Below are 20606 nucleotides of genomic sequence, written 5' to 3' on the forward strand. Positions count from 1 at the left end.
CTCTCTCTCTCTCTCTCTCTCTCTCTCTCTCTCTCTCTCTCTCTCTCTGTTTTTCCTCAATTACAGTGTTGATTATATGTCTGTAAGTAGAGATGTAGTTGCTTTGTCCCAGCTGTGGAGGTGGGGGCTGCCCCATCTGTGTCTAGAGTAGACAGGTCAGTACTAGCTCTTCGTGTTTGTAATGTCTCTGCATTACCTCTGAGTTTTAAAATGCCCCTGCTGCATTTGAAATGTGCTAATTGCCAGATAATGGACTTCCAGAACAGTGTGCTGCTGAGAAGTTGGATTCCCTGGAGGTGGCAATGCTTCCTGTCCTGTTGATTTCCACTTTCCCATCCAAATGCATGGTTTAGTTTGTTGCGTTTGCAGAACTTCTGCAAGTAAATAGCATTTTCATAATTAATGACACAAGCAAGCTTTGGATGTACTCCTCATTTCTCAAAAAAACCCAAACCCTACAGGTATGACTAGCATAAGTTACACATATGTGTGTCTGTGATTAGCACATGCTCTGTATATATGTGTGTGCAGGCAGAGAAAGGCAAGTGTGTTAATTATACTGAAATTCATTAGTCCCGTCTGATCCCTGCAGTGTTTCTCTTGACCTTAATAAGAGTCTGCTCTGACTGAAGAATAGGGAGTCAGATCTTGCCTTTGAAGACCATTACTCCAAATTAAATGCTTCTACTATACTTAATTAGTATTCATCAGACTCATGCTGTATGCAACATATTCGAAAAGGGAGAAAGACTCCCTTAGGCTTCACATGTGGTTTCATACCTTTATTTCAGTAACACTAATGTTCCTTTCCCTATTTCCTGAAGGGTGTGGAAAATGCTTAAGAGGGTAATGAAGTTCACTGCCATCATCTGAGCACTGGTGAGTTTCTGGACCAGTATAAGTTGTCTTTCCTCTTTTATAAAAAGAGGAGCACTTGAGTCGTCTTCAGCTTGATGGCTGAAGACTAAAAGGAAAGGCTGTACACTGAAATTATATTCTTTATTACATGATACTTTAAAAATGGTGTCTGTTACAACTGGTGTGAAGGAAGGTTAGTTCTTGCCTGCTAACTGATGTTAGCAATGAAGTAAAAATACTAATTTCAAACTTATTGATCTCGTGAGGGGCTGCCACACAGTTGAGCAGATAATAGACTTCTTTCTTTCTTCAGATACTCATATCTTTTCTCATTGCAGGTAAGGATTAATTTTATTAGGAAAAAAGACTAGTCAATGGATCCTTTACGTTTGAGTGAGAATAATCTTCTCTGCTCACATATGTATCCTCCTTTCTCAGAAAGTTCAGAACAAGAAGAGAGCAACAGAAAGAGCTGTTAACAGATTGAATCACACCCTATCAAAGATGCAAGAGCTGTGGTATTCACTTGAGCCAGCGAAGTTCACAGCTAGGGTATGAAAAGGAAATTTGGATGACACTTATGAATCAACCTTTTTACAAGCTGAACATCTGAAATTCTTCATTTCCAGTAAGACTTGGCAGATGCAGTCTTGGGATGATATACTTTAAGTTTTTGACTCTACTGGTGTGTAGCAACTGGATGCAGTATATCCAACAACTTGTTTAAAAAAATGCTGACAAGACCAAAAATTTCATATTGTGTGACTAGAATTTAGTTGTGTGGCTGGAATTATTCCATTTTGCAGCTTGTTCTCTGGATTTCCTCCAGTCTGGTGACCAAATATGATGGAGCCTGAATTCTTCAACATGTTTGGATGATGTTGATTTTTTCAATAGTTTATTTAATTAAAAAAAAAAAAAAAGAAAAGGGAAAAGCACTAGTGGCACAAAATACCAGGCACTTCAATTGTTACATGAAGTCTTTTGTTCACTGATGTTTTAGCCACTGAGCCCCATGGGGCAGAAGTTGTTAGGTAAGATGGTCCAGCAACCTGAGCTGTGATCTGAATGCCCAGTCTGGTTCTCCAGGAGCCTCCCTGGGCAGGAAAGGTCAATTGCAGCCTCCCAAGAGGGCTCCAGGTTCACCCCTGGGGGATCATTTGTTTTATAACAAGATGAAGGAAGGGGCTTTCTTTAAAGGCAGGGCCTAAAATATCCTATTTTTTAATTTTGTATTTATCATTATAAACATATGCTTTCACACAATAAATTTTTAAAAAAAGGATTTAATATATGGAGTAAGTTCAGAACTGAGTGGAACATGGATGGCCTCCATTGTGAAGGATTAGGAGTTCATTATTGGGAAAACCAAACCGGTTGGTTGGTTGGTTGGTTTTTGTCAGGTTTGTTTTGGTTCGTGGTTGGTTTTTTTTGGGGGGGGTTTGGGGGAGGGTGCATTTTTGTTATTTATTCTGAATACCTGAAGCTTAAGCACAGTAGTTTCCCATAATTGTGTACCATTGTCTATAATGGTCATATAAGAGGAAACCAAATCATCCTATACTTTAGTCATCCCATGCTTTAAAAATTGGACTGTTTCAACAAAATAAGTGGGATTTACCTTTTACTTTGTTTACAGTGCACGAGCACCTGGTTCTGGTTGCCAACCCAAGATCTAATTCAGAGTATTCGGTCTTTTATAAAGTTGGTAGTTTTAGAGTTGTACAGCAAGCCTGCGACTCCCTCCTCCTCCTCAGTTCCTGGTGGAGTTCAGTATCTCTTTATCTGCTGTGCTTGAGGGCTGCATGTTTCACTTCTAAAGGTGACAGTGATCTTGGAATACATTTTTTTTATACCTTTAATTCTTTGGCATATTCTATATTTACCTCTTAATAATGCTAGTTTGTATGTGATTTCATGTAAGTAAAAATAGATTACAACAGAATCTTATGGAAAGAAGGCATAAAATATACTAAGCAGAGAAAATGTGGAATAATAACCAACTTGTCCAAACAATTTTTAGACTTAAAATAAGTGTTTTTCCAATTACTTTAAAAATATTTTTGTAATTTTGTCAGTTTGCATATGTTAATCTGTTTTTGAGAGCATGCTTTTTTACATCTCCCTCTCTCCTCAAACAATAAAAAGTGGCAATACAAATATAGTTTGAGTGAATTCTGTGTTTTTTCCAAATAAGGTTAGAGTTTTTCTGGTTGAGATGTTTTGGGATCTCTGCCAAAAGCTCTACCTCAGCTTGGTTGGTAGTTTTTCTTTCCCTTTCTTTGCAGTCTCTATGAACTGTGATGCCAGGATTATGAAGTATGTTTTGAAGATATATGCAGACACTGAAATAGTATCTGTTTAAAAGGCAAGTAATCAACTGGCATTTTTATTCCTTGTCTGACATTTACACATGGCTTTGTTGTCTCTCTTCAGACTGTCACATCAGATGTGCCGTTCTCTTATGCTCTTTTTGTCTTTTCTGGTGCAAGAGTACTTTATATTCTGTTCTAACAAGCTGTTTGTGTAAGTACCCTTTAGTTTTACACGGTCACGTGGTAGAAAAATTTTATGTATTTGAATTAGTTGTGATTTTTTTTTAAATTAAACTAAATTTTTACCTTTTTTTGAAGTGAGAAAAGTATTCAAAACTCCCTTTTTCTGTAGAAGAAGAAAGGGCACATGTGTACTATTACTTTAGTTGATGGTCAGATCTGGTGCTGACATGTACATGTTTACAAAGTGTGTCTGCAGGAATGTGGAGATAAGAAGAGAGGTCAGGAGTGCCCTTCTAAAGCCATTTAGTGATACTTGGGGTCTGTACATTCCCTAGGATGAACATGACAAGCTGTGGCTCTGAGGCTGGTTGGGTTATGGCAATATGGTCCTGTGCTTTGCTTTCCAGTGTGGATGCTTGGATTCCAGAGCTGTGAATTCCTGATGGGTCCTCAAGAGGTCAGAGATTGTTGTGCTGCGCTTCAGACCCCGTGAGACCTCCAAGAAGGTCCTCTCCTGAGGACTTTAAGGAGCCCAAAGCACGAGCAGCTGATGCAACTTTGCAGAAGGGCCCTTTCCCCATTGTTTACTGGATGTGCCTCTTGTACATGAGTACGTTTGTAGGTGCCTCTGTTTGGTGTCTGTTGTATAAAGTCTCTTGAATGATGGAAAGAGAGGAATCTGGCTCTGGCTTATTGTGAACCAGGTTAGAAGAGTGTCAGTTGTTCCTTGCTTGGCAAGGAGAGTGCTTTTGTTCATTTTATGACATGTCAGTTTATGACGTCAGGAAATCTATAAAAAGTCTCATCATGAAAAGAAAGCATTAGAGGAATTTTCTGGCTCATATGGGCAAGTGGTAGGGAGTTTATTGGATGAGTAGCCCCCAATTTCACTAAAAGCCAAAGAAAAGCCCTGGGAAGAATTAATTGAATTCTTTTTGATGCCATGGGCTGCAGTGTCTCTTGGAGCAATTGAGTGCTGAAGCTTTTAGCTGTTAAGGCCTGCAATGGTGAAATCTAAAGCCGGATTTTTTTTGGCACCAAACAGTTTTCTGTGATGGGGTGTCTGCAAACCACAGTTGTGCACCTGCAGCTCCCCAGAACACTGTGCATGTTGCCTGTGGAGGCACAGGGGTGTTGAGTTGTTCCTACAAGCTTCATGGAAAACCTGATGACTTGGCCAGCTCTGCTGATAGATGATAGAAATAGATAGCAATAGAAACCCCCCCCATGGGGTAATCAAAGCAGTCATTAATATTTAATGTGGTTCTATTGGAGAATACTTTGATTGACAGCTGTTTCAGTAAGTGTTTAGCTTTTTTTTTTCCCCAAAACCATTTATTACATTTGGTGCAAAGATTATTTTTGATAGAGGAAATCACAATCTAATCTTTATGGGAAAGTGAGGGATGATTTTCTTCTGCGCTCTCTGGTCTGGGCTTTGTTCCCAATCAGGTGTTATTTCCAGCAACCAGGATGTAGCAGGGACCTTTACAGTTGTGATTCCTCTGCTGAAGAGTTTGACCTGCTGCTCCTTTCTCCTCGTAAAGGCTCAACTGTTAAGAACCACCACGTCTGCCACTGGTTTGGGGAACATGTTTTGTGTTTCACTGAGCCGACAGGAGGGAAAACTATTTTATCTGTGCCGAAAGGAAGACCTGCCTGCTGGTATCCTGAGACTAGAAGCTTCCCGCTCGCCTGTCAAACCTGTCAGCACGTAACACGAGTTGTCAAAGTAGGTGATGAATGACCAGTTGGCAGAGCACTCTTGCTTGCTTCCCATGAAACAGTGTAGTCTGTAAACATGTCTCCTTCACTTGCTGCTGTGAAACATGTCTGGGCTAAGGCAGTGATGTGCTCCCAGCCTGGTCTGGGAGTGCAGAAATCCTTCTCCTTCCAGGTAGGAAATGCAACTCCAGCTGCTGCCCAGAATAGTACAGGTAATATACAAAAGTGCTGTGAAAGGAGGGACAGCAGAGCCAATTTTGCAGAATTTGGCTCCAAAATGGTGTATATGGCAAGACATCCTAGAGTGGAGAGGTGAGACTCGTAGTTCATGTTATTCACTGCTAGAGCATCTGTGCTTTGCTATAAAGGAAAGCTGATGTCCAAATGTAAACCAAGAGACAAATTAGCTGAGTTAATCATTAACCTTTAAGATGCAAACAATCAAGATACACGGAGTAAAATGAAAATTTAGTTTGTGATACTAATTGTTTTTTCTGAGCTTGGTTCATAATAAAGTTTGTGCTGATTTCACTGACAGGATCAGTGCCTGCAAAGCTCCAGTAAGCTCTGCTAATGTCTGCACCATTACTGCTCTCAGGGTAGGGCTACAACGTTTTTTTTTCCATGTCTTCAAAATATGAACTGCTCCAGCTTCTATTTTTAACTCTCCTAAGTGAAGTGAGATTAAACATGAAGCAATAGTCTGCAGCAGTAAGTAATTTTCCCAGAATGATTATAGAAACCTGATAAACACAGTCCTCTTTTATTGTAAGAGAGCAGAGAAGGAGAAAAAAAAGTTGACCATGTGGTCTCTTAAGGGAACAACGGGTCATGTCACCAATTCTGGGACCGTCACTGTATCTGTCTCTCTTTTCCTGCTTTTACTCCCTCCCTTGATGTTTTTTTTTTTATTTACCATCTAGTATTTTCTGTCCTATCTGGATTTCTTTCTGTCCTTTATTTTCTTCTTTGTCTTTAGCAATACTGCATTAAATGGCTTTCCATTTGTTGAGAGTTCTTATTTCTGAATCCAGCTCCTTCAGGAGGACTGAAGAAGAAACCATTTTAGACTGAATAATGTAACCTGCAAAGACTTATGTGTTCTCCAGGAAAACAACTACTTTCTGTTGAAGCACAGTTCAGGGAGCACATGTGCACGCACATTCATTTTGAAAAAGGTTGAACCTCTCAAACTTGTCTGTGATACAGCTGCTTGTTTAAGAACTACTGGAAATGTGACATTTCTTTGCCTCCACCCCAAGTGACAAAATACTTTCTAAACCACAGCAAAGAATTGGACTTCAGTGGGGAGAAAACTGATAGCAAATCTTGGGATTTTGTTCGCTGTAATTCATTAGAGTACAGTCCAGGGTGGACAATTTACATTTATATTTTAATTTTAGTGTGTTTATATTCTTAATCCTATTTCACCCTTGTAGTTACAAGTATATCTGCTATTAATAGAACATTTCCCTATTTTTTTGGTACCCTGTTTTATCTTCTCCAGTGTGTCCAATGCCTATCTGTGCTCTCTGAGAAGCACTTTCCATTGCCTTTTGTCTTGTGTAACTTTTCCTCTTTGTATTTTAATATATGTAGTTTGGAAACTTATTCAGGAAGAAAGGGCTGGTGCTTTTTTTTTTAATGTTTATTGCTTAAAATTTAAGCTTTTAGTATCTATTCATAATCTGAGTATGGAGGCATCTCTTGAATATCTACCTGTGACTGGTGGTATTAGAGAGCTTATTCTGGCTTTATTATTATTTATTCTTGGTTTCTAAGTGGTATAAAGCCTAGACAGAGTAGGCTCAGACAGAGTAATCCCAATGATTCTCAGTTTTCCTTCAGCTAAAGATGTTTTCTGGGATGGGCCTGGAGTGAGGGAGCCACTTTTTGGAGCTCAGCACAGCAGGTTTCCAGGAAGTGCGATCTGACAGTGGGAGGATGGCTCAGGTTGCAGTTTATCTGGTGGCTGCCTGTTTTAATCAACCTTGCATCCTCCTTTGTCATCAAATGAGTCTTCACACTGCAGAAAAACGACACCTTCTGCAAATAAATTTAGGAAGTGGTGTTTTATGGAATTATGAGTTCAAACTGGTCATCTCTGGCAGACTAATGGCAGAGGCAGAGGGAAAAAATGTTGTGGTCGCTTCACATGCTTTTAAAAACTAATGCTGAGATCTCTTTTGCATTCAATTGTAAGCTAGGTAAAAAATAGCTGAATATCTACTTCCCTGTGATTGAACTTCATGTTCAAACAAAAAAGTAATATTAACAGAGAACACTGAGTTTGGTGAGCTTGAGCAAAAAAAAATTAAGATAGGGTTTAGGGGATTTCTGCTTGGTGGGAATCTGGGAATTGTGGGGGAGAAAATGGAGGAGTCAGTCAAGAAGAGTGGAAGTGATCCATTGAGAAGAGTTTCATCTTTCATATACACATTTGACACGTCTGGGTGGAATCAAGCTTAATAAGATCAAAAATGCAGGAAGGATGTCATTTTGCCTGAAAATTCATCATACACACACGGTTTTCCCATCTGCAGTAGCAGTTAAGTAATTTTTTTGTTGGTGAGTGTTGCGAGTCCCCCCATCCAAGAAGAAAGCTCGATGAAAATCAGAAGTCAAATTTAACAGTATTTACAAGTCTACCGAGCATCTGTTGACCTGGCTACTGCCTCCTTGGCAATGAATCAAAAGATTGGAATAAAAAAGAGTTGTTGGAGAAGATCTATTATATAGTAGAAAAAAGTAAGCTATGGGGTTTAAACAATGTGTGTATTATTAACCTCTTAATGGTTCACAGTTAGCTCATTTCTGTTAGCAAACTGTTTTATTTCACTTTTAGCTGTGTATTTCACTTTTAGCTGCGTATTACAGCTCCATAAGAGGCAAGAAATTAATGTTGAGACATAGTATGGAACCTGAATAAAAGAAATTTGTGTGACTGACCATGGATTAGATGAAGACTTAAAGATGAAAATCTTTCTACTTTGATGTAGAGATACTAAGTGTATTTTTAAGGTCACTTGTGATTTCTGACTTAAAAATTTGTGGGGGGTGTAGAAGCCTTATTTTTGGGGGTTTTTTTCCAAAAGATGGATCCCCACTTTTAAGTGCAGACAAAGCAGGCTGTTGTATCTAATTTTATCTTAATTCCAACTCTCGGGAGAGCTCTTGGGCTTTAGTAAACAGTGTTTGTGAGGCACAACCTACCAACTAGTTGAAAACTTCCACTGTCTTTAGAAATGTGGGAAAGTCCACTGGACTAATATTCAGGGAACATCTGTGGGAACAGCTCATTTGTGACAGGGCTGGATATCTCTGCAGCCCTTGGGAGAGTCTGGTTAGTACATACTTACAAAGGAAAACCCATAAAACCACAGGATTGCGAAGACCTTGGATTCCTCCTGTCTGAAGCCACTATTTTGCAGCGGAACAGGCTGAGCCAACTCTGACAAATAGCAGAGTCACCAGGATTCACGGGTGCTGTTGTGGCCAAGCATGATGAGAGCTGCTTCTGTTCCTCCCCTAAATGCATCAGGCACCCCCTGCTTGCCCCAAATCCAGTAAAGGTTTTCTTCTAAGGATGATAAGTGAAAGAAATACATCTTGATGTTAACAAGAATTGGCTTTGTGTGATCAAGGTGTTCGGCTGAGCGGGGTTCCTTGGCATGCTCCTCCTGTCTGCAGCTGGTTCCCCCTCTCCCTGCATGTGTTCCTGGGCTTTCAAGGTTACGTTTCTGAAAGCATGTGAATTATAAGGGTTGTGGTACAGGAGAAACCTCTTACCCCCACCTCCCAGAAACCTGAAGAGGCAAGTTCAGTAATATGGTACATGGCACTGAAGTGTTTGTTTTCCTGAGCTTTGTGCTACAGGCTGGCAACACCCTGCAATTTTAAGAGTCAGGTGGAGGAAGTGCCTGCACATGCTGGCATGTCCAGCTCTTGGAGCTCTTCTGTGATGGTTGACAAGTAATGTTTTCTTTCTCTGTTCTTTTTTCCCCAGTGTGTTTTACCAGTTCTTGTTTCTCACTAGTATTGCATGCTTGTCAGGCTTTATTTCTCAGAAGAGATAATGAATTTAAGTCTGTTTTCCTGTTCTGTGTACCAAGGCACACGTCTAGTGGATCTAATTAAGCTAATACAAAACTCTCCAGATTGTCAAATATCGTTTCATGAAGGAAATAGTATTTGAAGTCATATTTTTGTTGGCTGAATTACATTTGGAGATATAGTGAGTATGCATTGAAGGTGAACACAAGGAGAATTGAGTATGACTAAAATTCTTTCCTCTGTTAAAAAGCATCTGCTCAGCCTCTGGAAAGAAAGGGATTGCCTGTTGCTGAGGGTAGGATTTCTGTGCTGAAATGGTAGATTACTTGTGATTACCAATAAAAATTGGAATTAGGTCCTATACAACTTTTTTCTCTCGGGGTCATACTTCTAACACAGTGTTTCTTGACATGTTGTAGAACTGCGTAGGGATGAGACAATTTATAAATAAAAAGGGGACTGTGATAATATATTGCAAAAGTGCTTAGTGGAGACCGCTGAAGAGAGAAGGTGGGAAGCAGCTGAGGCAGGATCTCCGTATACACACACTTAGCTCAGAATATAAAGTCTTTATAATACAATGACCTGTGTCACTAACACTACAGTGACTCGCAGTACAGCAGCAGATTCTGCACTTTAAGGTCTGTCTGGACTAAGTAATTGGCATCAATAAGATGCATCCCTCTAGAACCAATGCTGACAGTGATTCAGCTGGAGGAGCAGCTGGATGAAACAGGTTTCAACACCTTTAAGTTCTGAGAATTTTCCAATTGTAATGTTGAACTGTGCATGTGTTGTTTACTTCCAGCAATAAAACAGTCTTTACCGTGGCAATGGGAGCTGGACAACAGCTGGTCATTGTCCTGGCAGTGATAAATGCTCCTCTGAAGCTCCTAGGATTTAATAGCATGAGGGAGAGATTTATAATCAGATACATTTTATCTGTCTCTAGTTACAAGCACAGAAGAACCACTTGTGTTCTAACTTTAAATTAATCCTTAGAAATATCAATAAGATGTATTCACTGTAATTTGATATTCTGTGTAAAAAATGAGCATTGTTAAAAGTAATGGGAAGAACTATTTGTAATGCTATGCAGAGTATGACTGGAAATGTAATTTTTTGCCAAGTTAAATTAAAAGATTTCCTCAAACTTAAAAAAAGTCTGAACTGTGGCCCTTCATATGAGCAATAGAGTAGAACTACACATGTATAAACAATGAATTATATAAGAGTTCATGCAATAAAGATCAGCAAAGACTTTAATTGTTCTCTCATTCTTTGTCCACAGTGAAATGTTTCCAAGTTAAGATGAAAAAGAATATTAAAATAAGTTGCTGTTCTTATGTGACTTGAAAACCATTATAGCTGGTGGGTTTCATTGAGGAATTTCAAAGAAAATATATCTTCATTAATGTCTTCATGCAGCTGTATCAAAGTATAACTCATTGATTGTTTGTACCCACTTCCAGTTAATTTTTCTTAAAGGATTTTTCAAGTAGTAGTCATACTTCCAAGAAGAGGGAGATTCTAGCCCTGAACGATGGACTACCAGAACATATTATTTAAAGTATGCCTTATCTGATAAATATGCCACCAAAATACAGTATGGTTATTACCTTTTGGTTTCTTAGCTGTGTACAGCAAGTTTCTGATGTGTGTACAGTATAAATCCACATTGTGTGGACGTGTGCAAGAGGGACAGATATAAGTGATTGCTAATTATCTTACACAGTTTCCCTCCTCTGTTTTATGTGACAGTGTTTTGGTAGCAAACTATATCAGGGTGCTTTTAATGCATAAAGGTACAGAGTTTTTAAATTTAGCTCACACTAGATCTTAACTAATTGTCAATCTGTTGATGATCTTCACCAAACAGCCAGGTTGAACTGTCCTGTATAAGCCCCAGTAATATTGTTTTGCCTTTTTTATGCTTAAAACTGCAAGTTTGGTCATCTTTGGGATACACTTCAAATTCAGATTTCTGTCACATGTCAAGCACACTAAGGTTTGTGTGTCTGTGGTTTTTTATCAGCTTAGCAGAGCACTGCCAGTGATACCTAAAAGAAAATACAGGTAGAAAAAAACTCCGAGGCAATTTAGTTTTGAAGGTGAGATAAGGAAAGGGTTTTAATTTGTGCCTCTGAGGCATAAGATTACAAGATGCTTCCGTCCCCTGTGTCTCAGATGTTACAATTTATAACACTGCCTGTCCAATCCGAGGTTTTCCCACCCTGTGGCTTTTGCCCTGAACCACCCCCGGCCCCCCGCCGGGGAATTGAGGTGGGGGTCTTTTCAGGACCCTCTCTTCATCAATCTTCATCTTCTTCAGGGTACAGGGGGCACATAGTTACCCAGAGTTTGAATGCACTCTGCAGTTTAGGGCAAGATACAAGCATTCTCCAAACAGAACAGGCCTATCTTAGAGTGAGGCTAAACATGTTCTAATGGAATCCAGGGGTAGAATTGATATGGGGAGCATAGAATGGGGTTAGAGGGTTGGTAATCTGTGTAGCTTCTGTGTCAAGGGTAAAGGAATGAAATGCTGCTGCTTCTAAATCTACTTCTGCTATATAGCTACTTATAAAAATTAGAAAAATCAAAAAACCAGATGGACCTTAAGGCATCACCAGGAATCTTACTGCTTCTTGCAAAAGGAGCTGTTGCGAAGAGAGTGGGTTAAAAAAAATCGGAAAGAATTATGAATGTGAAATATTTAAAGGTTATAAAATCAAGTCTAGAAAAGGGTTACTTGGTATGACCATGAATCTGCATTAAGTTCGTATTTAATGCAGATGAGCTGTTTCTCCATGGCACCTTTGCTTCGTTCAGTGCAGAGGACACAGTTTATGTTCTTGGTTTCTGCACAGGAATAAAACAGAAGGCAATTTTCTGCACAGCTGAACTGAGAAGAAAGTCTGCATCTCAGCTTGATCTTGGCAGGGCTTACATAAGGTGCTGGGCTCTGTGCTTGTTGATTCACCTCCACTCCTTCCCCCCCGTTCACCTAAACCAACACAAAAGATGTACACAAGCAGCAGTTGGTGTCACACAACACGCAAACAGATCCCCACACAGATGTAGTGATGTGAAAAGTGTTAAGCCAGAAATATTCCATACTGCTGTTAATAGACAGTCCTGTTCCTGTAAGGCGTGGATGTAGGAAAGGACTGTAAGTCTTAATAGCTTTTCTTCTGAAAGTGAAAAGAAGTGCTTTTTTCATTTACAGCATAATTAGTTAGTACAGGATAATTACCTCTTAGGTTAAATATTTTCAGTATAAAGCAAATGCTATGTACCGATATGCCAAGTGCCCTCTAGAAAAGACAGAACAGTGCACAAGGCACCTCAAATTTTATAATAAAATCACGGATGTTCCTATGAAGCCGGAACCTTGATACAGCTGAGGGTTTACTTCTGGTGTTGATTGCCATTTCTTTTCTCAGTCACGTAGCAGATGGCAGCTAATCTATTGTGAAAACAAGGCAAGGCAGCTCATCCCTTTTAAAAAAACACTACAACTGCTTCAGTTTTTAGGTAAGCGCTGCCCAGGTTTTGCAGACGAGCAGTGTGAGAGTGCAGAGTGTGTGTCCGGCCAAAAGCCACATGGTGTCACCCCCTTGGCTCACGAGAAGATCGTTACTTCCCTGAATTCACAGAGGAGAATTCAGCAGTAGCAATACCACGTCAAGGAGGATTAAATCGAGGCAAATCCCAAGGATTGGCCGCACTTCACCTCGCTGTGCTCCATATCAGCACATGCTTGGAGGTGATGTGTTCGTTGGATAAGCTGTATCCGTTTTGTGTGAAAATTAAGCAAAAGCATTTACTTGAAACTACAACGAGGAAACTTAACCACACTTTCCTCTCTCCACCTCCTGACTTCCCCTCCCTTCATGACCATATATAGCAACCATTGCAAATATAAGGCTGTGGGATTACCAGGAAAAATAGATAGAAAAAGTGGATATCTATATAAAAAGGGGGGTTAGGAAGAATAATAATAATTTCTGTTGCTGCACAGGGGGGAGAGTAAATGACCCCATCCACTCCATTGCAAAACACAAGTGCTTATCCTAAGTCTACCAACACTCCAGAAGAAGTTGCAGTTGCATTTTAAAGGCTTTTTTCAGCCTTATATATAGAGTAATATAGATGAAAAAATGCAATTTTGCGTTTTTCCGTGCACACAGACTCTCCCTTGAAAGACTCATGCTCATGGTGCTGCAGAGCCTGCGTTGCTGGTGCAGCGTGGGTATGCCTAGGGCACAGTGAGGAAAGGGCCAGGCAGACAGCGAGAAGCCTCCTTGTTGTCCTCTACCAGTACTGCATTCCCAAAGGCTCTCCCAGTTCCCTCATGGCTGTTACTGATCCACTACCCTCCAGCTGTTTTGGGGCAGGAATCTGGGATAAGTAGTAGAACACTTGCAAATTGAGTTTTAATGACAGTTGTCAGGTTATTTGCATAACCCAGATTTGTTTGTACTACCCCTTTAAGATCCAGTATTTGTCAGACCCTAAAGATCTGACCCTTTGGTAGACGATTAAGGAGTGTTTTTGAGCAAGCTTTTCCCTTTTGCTCCTTTTATTTTCCCTACAGTCAATTGCTTCAGCGGACATGGATTTGAATCAGCTGGAAGCTTTCCTCACCGCCCAAACCAAAAAACAAGGTGGCATCACATCAGATCAAGCTGCAGTCATTGCAAAGTTTTGGAAGAACCACCGAACTAGTATCCACGAGAGCCTAATCAATCAGAGCCGCTGGGATAATGTCTTGAAAAACATGAACTGGCGAGTGGATCTGAAGTCACAGTTGAGACACATCGATCAGATAAACACTCCTGTTGCAATAGTTGAAATGGAAGTGGGAAAAAATGGGCAGGTAAGCTTTCTTTTGCAAAATATAAAACCCCTGACGTAACTATGTAAGTGCTGAGACATTTTACCTGTTGATGAATTCCCTGCATCCAGATCAAGTCAGTTTCTTTTTCACCACTGGGCCTTTAAGTGTACTTGAAATTCTGGTCTATCTCTGCATACAAAGAAACATTCTGGGTGGTGAATGCAATTTTTCCTTTTTTTTTATATCTTCATATATGTATTGACAGCTCTCTTTATGTTAAGCTTGAAAAATCAGAGGATATGGATATCAAACATTATCTTGTAATTCTTTTGTATTCCATGTACTGTGAAGTTGATTAGTCTTTTTTTTTTTTTAATCAAACACTAAAGTTAGGTAATATCTGCAGTGTAGAAGCTGGAAAAGTAAAGTTAACAAATGATGAAGATCAAACATCCTTACATTTTAGAACAAATGAGGGGAAAGACTCGTTTTTATTTTACATAACACCTATTTTTATGTGAGAAGTATGTCTTTATTACCTGTCACATTATGCAATCTGGCCGTATCTGCCTCAAAGATATCTCTCTATATATATAGATCTGTCAGTGCTGAACACTGCATATCTTTTTTAATCTTCATAGTTCATATGAATGTACAGCTAAAGACATAGCTTCCCATCTTCAATTTTGCTGTCATTTTCTAACAGGAAATGCGTTTCAATTTGGTTATCTTTTCCCTCTGCAATGTGTTACTAAATTTTAAAACCTCATTTCTTAGCAGTAGCTACTGCAAATCACACCATGAGCTAATTTGGGTGTTTTGATGTTGATAGTTAACATTTAGCAAGTTTCCTTGTATTTTATGATATTTGAGTAGCTTATAGCAAGAGTACCTGAATTAGGAATACCTCAATATATGTACACACCTGGGATATACCTGTACATACTGAATGATTGACTCAAAACTGCCTGGCTAGACCAAGACCAGAATAATATACAATAAAATACAAGTAAAATGGGATCCTACAGAGACAGTATATATTGTTGTAGTCATCCTGTTAGTTTACTTTTCTTCACAGTCTCTGAAAGCTTATCCTTCCTGAGTGCAGACCCTCTGCCTTCCACTCGTGGATCTCTGCAGTGACCAATACAATAATGGTGTGTGGCTTTAGGTTTTTTCCTAACCTCAAAGAAGTGGAGTTTTGTGCTCAGAATCTTGAGATTGGAAATGGTTATATTCTATTAGTACCATATGGAGAAAGTTGTTTTAAAAAAAAGTTACAGGGAGTACATTATAATGAGTACATTGAGTACATTAGTGAGGAAATGGGAAAAATACCTCTTTAAATGCTCTTTAAAAAACGCATCTTTAACTCAGAATCGCTGTTGCGTTTCATAAGGGAATTATGTTGTTAGTGGCTCTTGTTTTGAAATTGGTTTTTCCCCCAGTAATGGATTGTTACAGTAAGAGGAAGTACATTTATATTTCCTTCACCCTGTGCAGCGAGAGTGAGGAAATGTGAACATGGAGGAAGAATGCACATTTCTGAGACACTGTAATGTCTCTCACCCAAGAGCCCCACAACAAAATCAAAATGAATTATTTTAGAAATGCAGCTTCATATTTCAAAGGGAAGTGGTTGTGTGAATGCATTTTTTGAACTGCCATCAAACACAACTTTTGCCTCCTTCGCTGAAGACAGCAGTGAGCTGTCACCAAGTCTGACACTTGGTGCAAATTACATAATTTAAATAATTAGATAATCATGGCGCAATTAGCATTGTCACCACTTGAGTAAGAATCTATGTTTATTTTAAGGAGCTGTGGTTTCACATAGTCTTTAGCTTTGGATTTAGTAAGTTCTCTGCTGCAGAGCTTTTGGTTGAGGCAATCTGCATCAGGCTACACGCTCGTGTGGTGGGATGAGTTTTGGGAACCCCATATGTGTTTGGGGGCTTCCTAGAAAGATGATTGCAGAGATTACTTCTGGAGGTTGAACAAGTTGTTGTTGCATGCTGTTGCTACAAACTTGAAACTGTCATGTTTTATAGTCTTTATAAATGTATTTTTACTTTATTGGTAGCACATTTCTCTGTTCTAAAGTTCAAGTTTTGTAGCACATCAAATACACATAAAGTGGTACCTTTCTGCAACTTAACAGAATATATTTTCTAAAATGTCACTCATAGATGGAATTTGGTGAATAGTGAAGATGTAGCTTCACAGAAGAAAGCTGGCTGATGATTCAGGAGTAAATTATTCACAACAGACTTTTCATTTGGACACTTGATAACGGGGGAGTATACAAATGTACCGATATGTAATGAGATGACATTAATATTTCATGTTTCAACAGAAGCAAAGAAATGCTCTGTAGAAAATGTGCCTTTCCAGAAGTCACTCTGATTATTCTCAATGTCTCTGGATTGCATTTAGGTCTCTGCCCAGCAGAAGGCCAGGCTGTTTGGTGGGGCATCTACTCCTTCTGCTTCAATAAGTAACCTTCCTTCCTGCTTGCCATTTCTAGTCTTAATTGGTTCTTTCATGATGGAAAGGCTGTATGTGTGAGGCCTAATGTGGTTAGAAATGGGGAATTGAGAGTGACCAGTTCATCATAAATGCCTGTAAACTGAGTTTACGTGAATTTTGTTGAATTTCATGAATGTTTTCTCACCAGAGAGAGGTATTTCTGAGTTTGAGAATCCATCACAACTTGCATTAATTCTTACTAACCTTGGCATTACTGATAATAGAAAAAAAATGAACCCTTTCCCCTAAGTGCTCTTAAAAACGTTGTAATGAGAAACATTTGAAAACACCGTGCTCAAACTTTGAAAAATTTGGTTCAGGATCTTGTAACTTGCAGTTTGAACTCTTCTTCAGTAAAGCTTTTACAACAACATTTAAAGTTTCCTTTATGCTGGTGTTGTGGTCTTTATACATCCTGGGTAAAGGCAGATGAACATGCTAGCCATGAAGTGCTCTGCTTTGAAAGCCCATTTTCTTTAACAATATGACTGAAAATAAAATCCTAAAGCAGTTGCACTTTAGCCTGCATTTACCTTCATCTCATGATATTCAGCACTCATCACTGCCAGCCCATTCTTCCCTTTTGAACAGCCCATCTTTTCTTTGGCACAGTGGTTTTATCCTCCTGTATCTCTACAACTTGCTGGCTTTCTCTTAAGGCATCAGCAGCTACCTGCCCCCTTCTTTATGTCGTTTTTAATCTTGTTCTCCCTCTCTGAGCATCGCTGGAAAGCTCTTTTGGCATGAAATTCCAACCGGCCACCAATCTGCCAGGAGGGATGGCGGAGTGGGCTGGAGCGCCATCCTTCTCCTGCCCTTCCCGCCCCTCTGCACCAGCGCTGCTCCATATGGTGAGCAGCTGCTGCTGTGCAATGTTGGCTTACCTGCAGGTTTCAGTCACAGATTTATAGCTGACCTTGCCATTAATAGAAAATTAATGCATTGCTTTTGCGCTGTGGCTTGGCATTAGGATTATATTTAAACTTGTTTTATGGACTTTGCCACGTTACTTTCCTCATGAGATGTGCCTCTCCCTCGGGGATGTGTTCTTCCCCAAACTGCTGTGGGCTGATTTGCCAGTAAGTTTTACTTCCTTGCAGCATTACGTATTTTGCAGTTTAATATCTGAGACTCATCAGATGTTACAGATTAGCCTGAGAATTTGTTTTTGGCTTTTTTGCTTTTTTTAACAGAATGGGTATTTTCACATGTGTTTCTCTTCAGTGTTTAAGATACCGGTAATCCAGGTAATATCACTTCTGTTGGAATTTTGTTGGATGTTAAAGCATGTTCTGTGAGAAAAGTGTTTTCTGCCCTACTTTAACATGAAGTTGGGATTCCACCACAGGATTCTTCCCAGAAAGACCTGAGGATATCACATCAGGATTATGAATTAGAGGGGTTTTCCCCAAAACATTGTGTATCTCTTCTCTTTCTTTTTTAAAATCATGTACCTGACAGAGGTGTCACAACAATTAGTTAATAATAAACAGTAGGTAAATACCATTATATAGCAAATAACAAAAACTACATATAAATTAAGAAATTAGGGTTATTTCTTTCAAATTGAAGGGCAGCCTTTCATTCCATATTATTTTTCTGGCCTGAAATGACCAGAGATATGTATGTTCATATAAAACAAATATCTTTCTTTAAAGAACAGGCAAGCATTAATAACAGACTTCTGATAAATTGAAAATCTAATATGTGGTAATTCTGACTATATTTTGATTGTCACTTTAAACTCTCCACAGTGAGATAAAATACTTTTTGATGAAAGGACTTGTTTGATGAAGTGCACCTTTGCCAGTGAAACAACATACCTGGTGCTGAAAAAATAAGAACTGTGAGCTGGAGTTCACCTTAGGTATATCACACCTGATCTCTGCTAATGGCTGGGTCCAGACCTTGGTAATTCAGAGAAAATAATAATAATTCAGGTAATAATTCTATTAATTCAGGAGTGGAAAATGTTCATAACGAATATAGACAATTCTCATGTGCTGTATGTAGGAGGTGAAATGCTACCAGGTGAAGCTCTGGAGCTTGAAATCTCATCAAGTTTCAGTTTGTATGACTATGAAGATTTAATTCGTTTTATGTTCTGGGAAGGAGTGAAGTAGGTCTCAAAGTAAACTTCTGGAAGATCAAAATTTTTTACGACTCGTTAATTATGTCTGTTCTACACAAATTCAGGTTGAAATTTCTGTCATCTGCACTATAAACAAATTATGGTTGTTTACAGCATTCACACACGTTGACAAATATTAAAATTAAACATGCAATAAAAAAACCTTAGAATTTATCTTCTAAAAATCTCATTACCTTGCTAGGATTGCAGACTGAATGCTGCTGAGGATCTGGTTTCCCCTGGCTACAGTTATCCTCAGCAATAGCTGTCACCGTCGTGGAAAGGTCAGATCAAGAGAACATCATGAGTAGACTCATGCCATGGGGAGGAAGGATTATGGCTGCGTTTGCTTTTGCCTCCGAGTTACTCCAGGTCAGGCTGCTACAGAGATATTGCTGAAAGTGACCTCAGATCACGGTCCTCCAGTCTTTTTTATGTAGAAGCTGTTTGAAAAGACAGACCACTTTTTGTAGGATATCAGCAAAGCGACGCATAAGGAGATGAAAAGCACTTCTAGATACCTGAACCAAAATAACATCAGCCTGTCCTGCGAAGGGGAAGGAAAAACAACCACCAAACCATTTTTCGTTTCCAGCCATAATCCATCATAATCTTTGTAGTTATTAACATTATCAGAAATATTGTTGCGGTCAAAAATGGGAAAGCACAGGCGTTTTGGAGCCAAATTAATCAACTTAACTTCGATGGGCTTAATATTTCTGTGTGATTAAAATTATAGAACCCGGTAAGTAGAAGTTAGTGGAAAAAAAAATCACCTTTGTGGCCAAGCCAAATCTAATCACTTGAGCTTTTGTTCACCTTGGAAATTTGTGAGCTGGAGGGAACAGTTACATAAGGCAGTACAGTGCAAAAGCAAATAAAAAATGGAGAGGGCAGAGGGTCACTCGGCACAGAGGAAACTGGAACACAGTTGACTGGCTCAACTCAGTTATTTACTTAATCCTCTGCACGGTACTCTCTATAGTGCTTTGCTTCAACAGTTCAGTTTTTGTTACCTTCTTCTGAAAGTGAGGAGAAATTTAGGGAACAAGAAGAGAATTTTGTTATTTGTGGCTCTCGTGATGTGAAGTGTGCTGTGTATGTTATGGAGATAAGAGCATTAAATTGAGGTTATTAAAAACTGTCTGACTCGAACTGTTACTTTTCCACTGTATATATTTAATAGTATTTTTTACCTCATCTGTTTATCCCATATGAAGCAAGGATATTCTACAATTAATAGTGCTAACAGTTTCCATCCTTGTTTATTTGGAAACATATGCATATACTGATGTGCAGGTACATGCATACTCATATATTCCTTGTCAGCTGTCTTTACTCTGGAACTGGATTTGCTGAAGTAGTTAAATAGAAAAATTTAAGTCAGACTTAAATATTTTGATTGTAGCTAAGCTCAGGGTATTACAGGGAAAATTCTACATTAATTGAAAATGAGCTGTACGAAGAGAGATGGTACTGTAGTGATGCATTTTTACTGCTTTAAATCTGCCTAAATTCAGATTCAGGTTTGGACTCTTGAAATTTTTTACCTTCTCAGACAATACATTGAGATCTCGGACATTGTGATGGGGGCTCACCATCTGTTGTATATCTCATGATGTCAACAAATATTTTGCAGTCTTAACATCAATCTGGCATTCTCATGCAGCAATAAAATGTGGCACAGCTTTGATGAAACGCCCTCCAGAGCTGTCTCTTGCAGCCTTGGGATGTATACTGTGATGATTCTGGGCAGGGGCAGCTGGGTTCAGCAGACCTGTCTGTTGAAAATTGTCCCCAGCAAATGTGTTTCATCACTCAGCTGCACCTTTTTTGGAGCTGCCACCACACGTTTGAGTTAGTCAGAAAGACCTGTTCTTCCTTCTGCTCTCTAGTCTTATCATCCCTGTGTTGTCTGCTTAATGGCCTTTCCAGAAGTCCTCACCCTGGTTTACGACCAGCTCCCTTG

General features: G+C 39.3%; 1 protein-coding gene across 1 annotated transcript in view; it reads left to right on the plus strand.

Moving 5' to 3' along the window:
- Window positions 1-20606, plus strand: part of COMMD1 (copper metabolism domain containing 1) — a 68279-nt gene that overhangs the window by 5153 nt on the left and 42520 nt on the right. Inside the window, exon 2 of the mRNA XM_027694951.1 lies at window positions 13735-14016. Coding sequence (XP_027550752.1) covers window positions 13735-14016 — 282 coding nt within the window. The remainder of the gene's footprint in view (window positions 1-13734; window positions 14017-20606) is intronic.

This window comes from Neopelma chrysocephalum, unplaced genomic scaffold (genome assembly GCF_003984885.1).
Source record: "Neopelma chrysocephalum unplaced genomic scaffold, ASM398488v2 Primary Assembly neopelma1_99, whole genome shotgun sequence".
In the NCBI taxonomy this organism is placed as follows: Eukaryota; Metazoa; Chordata; class Aves; order Passeriformes; family Pipridae; genus Neopelma; species Neopelma chrysocephalum.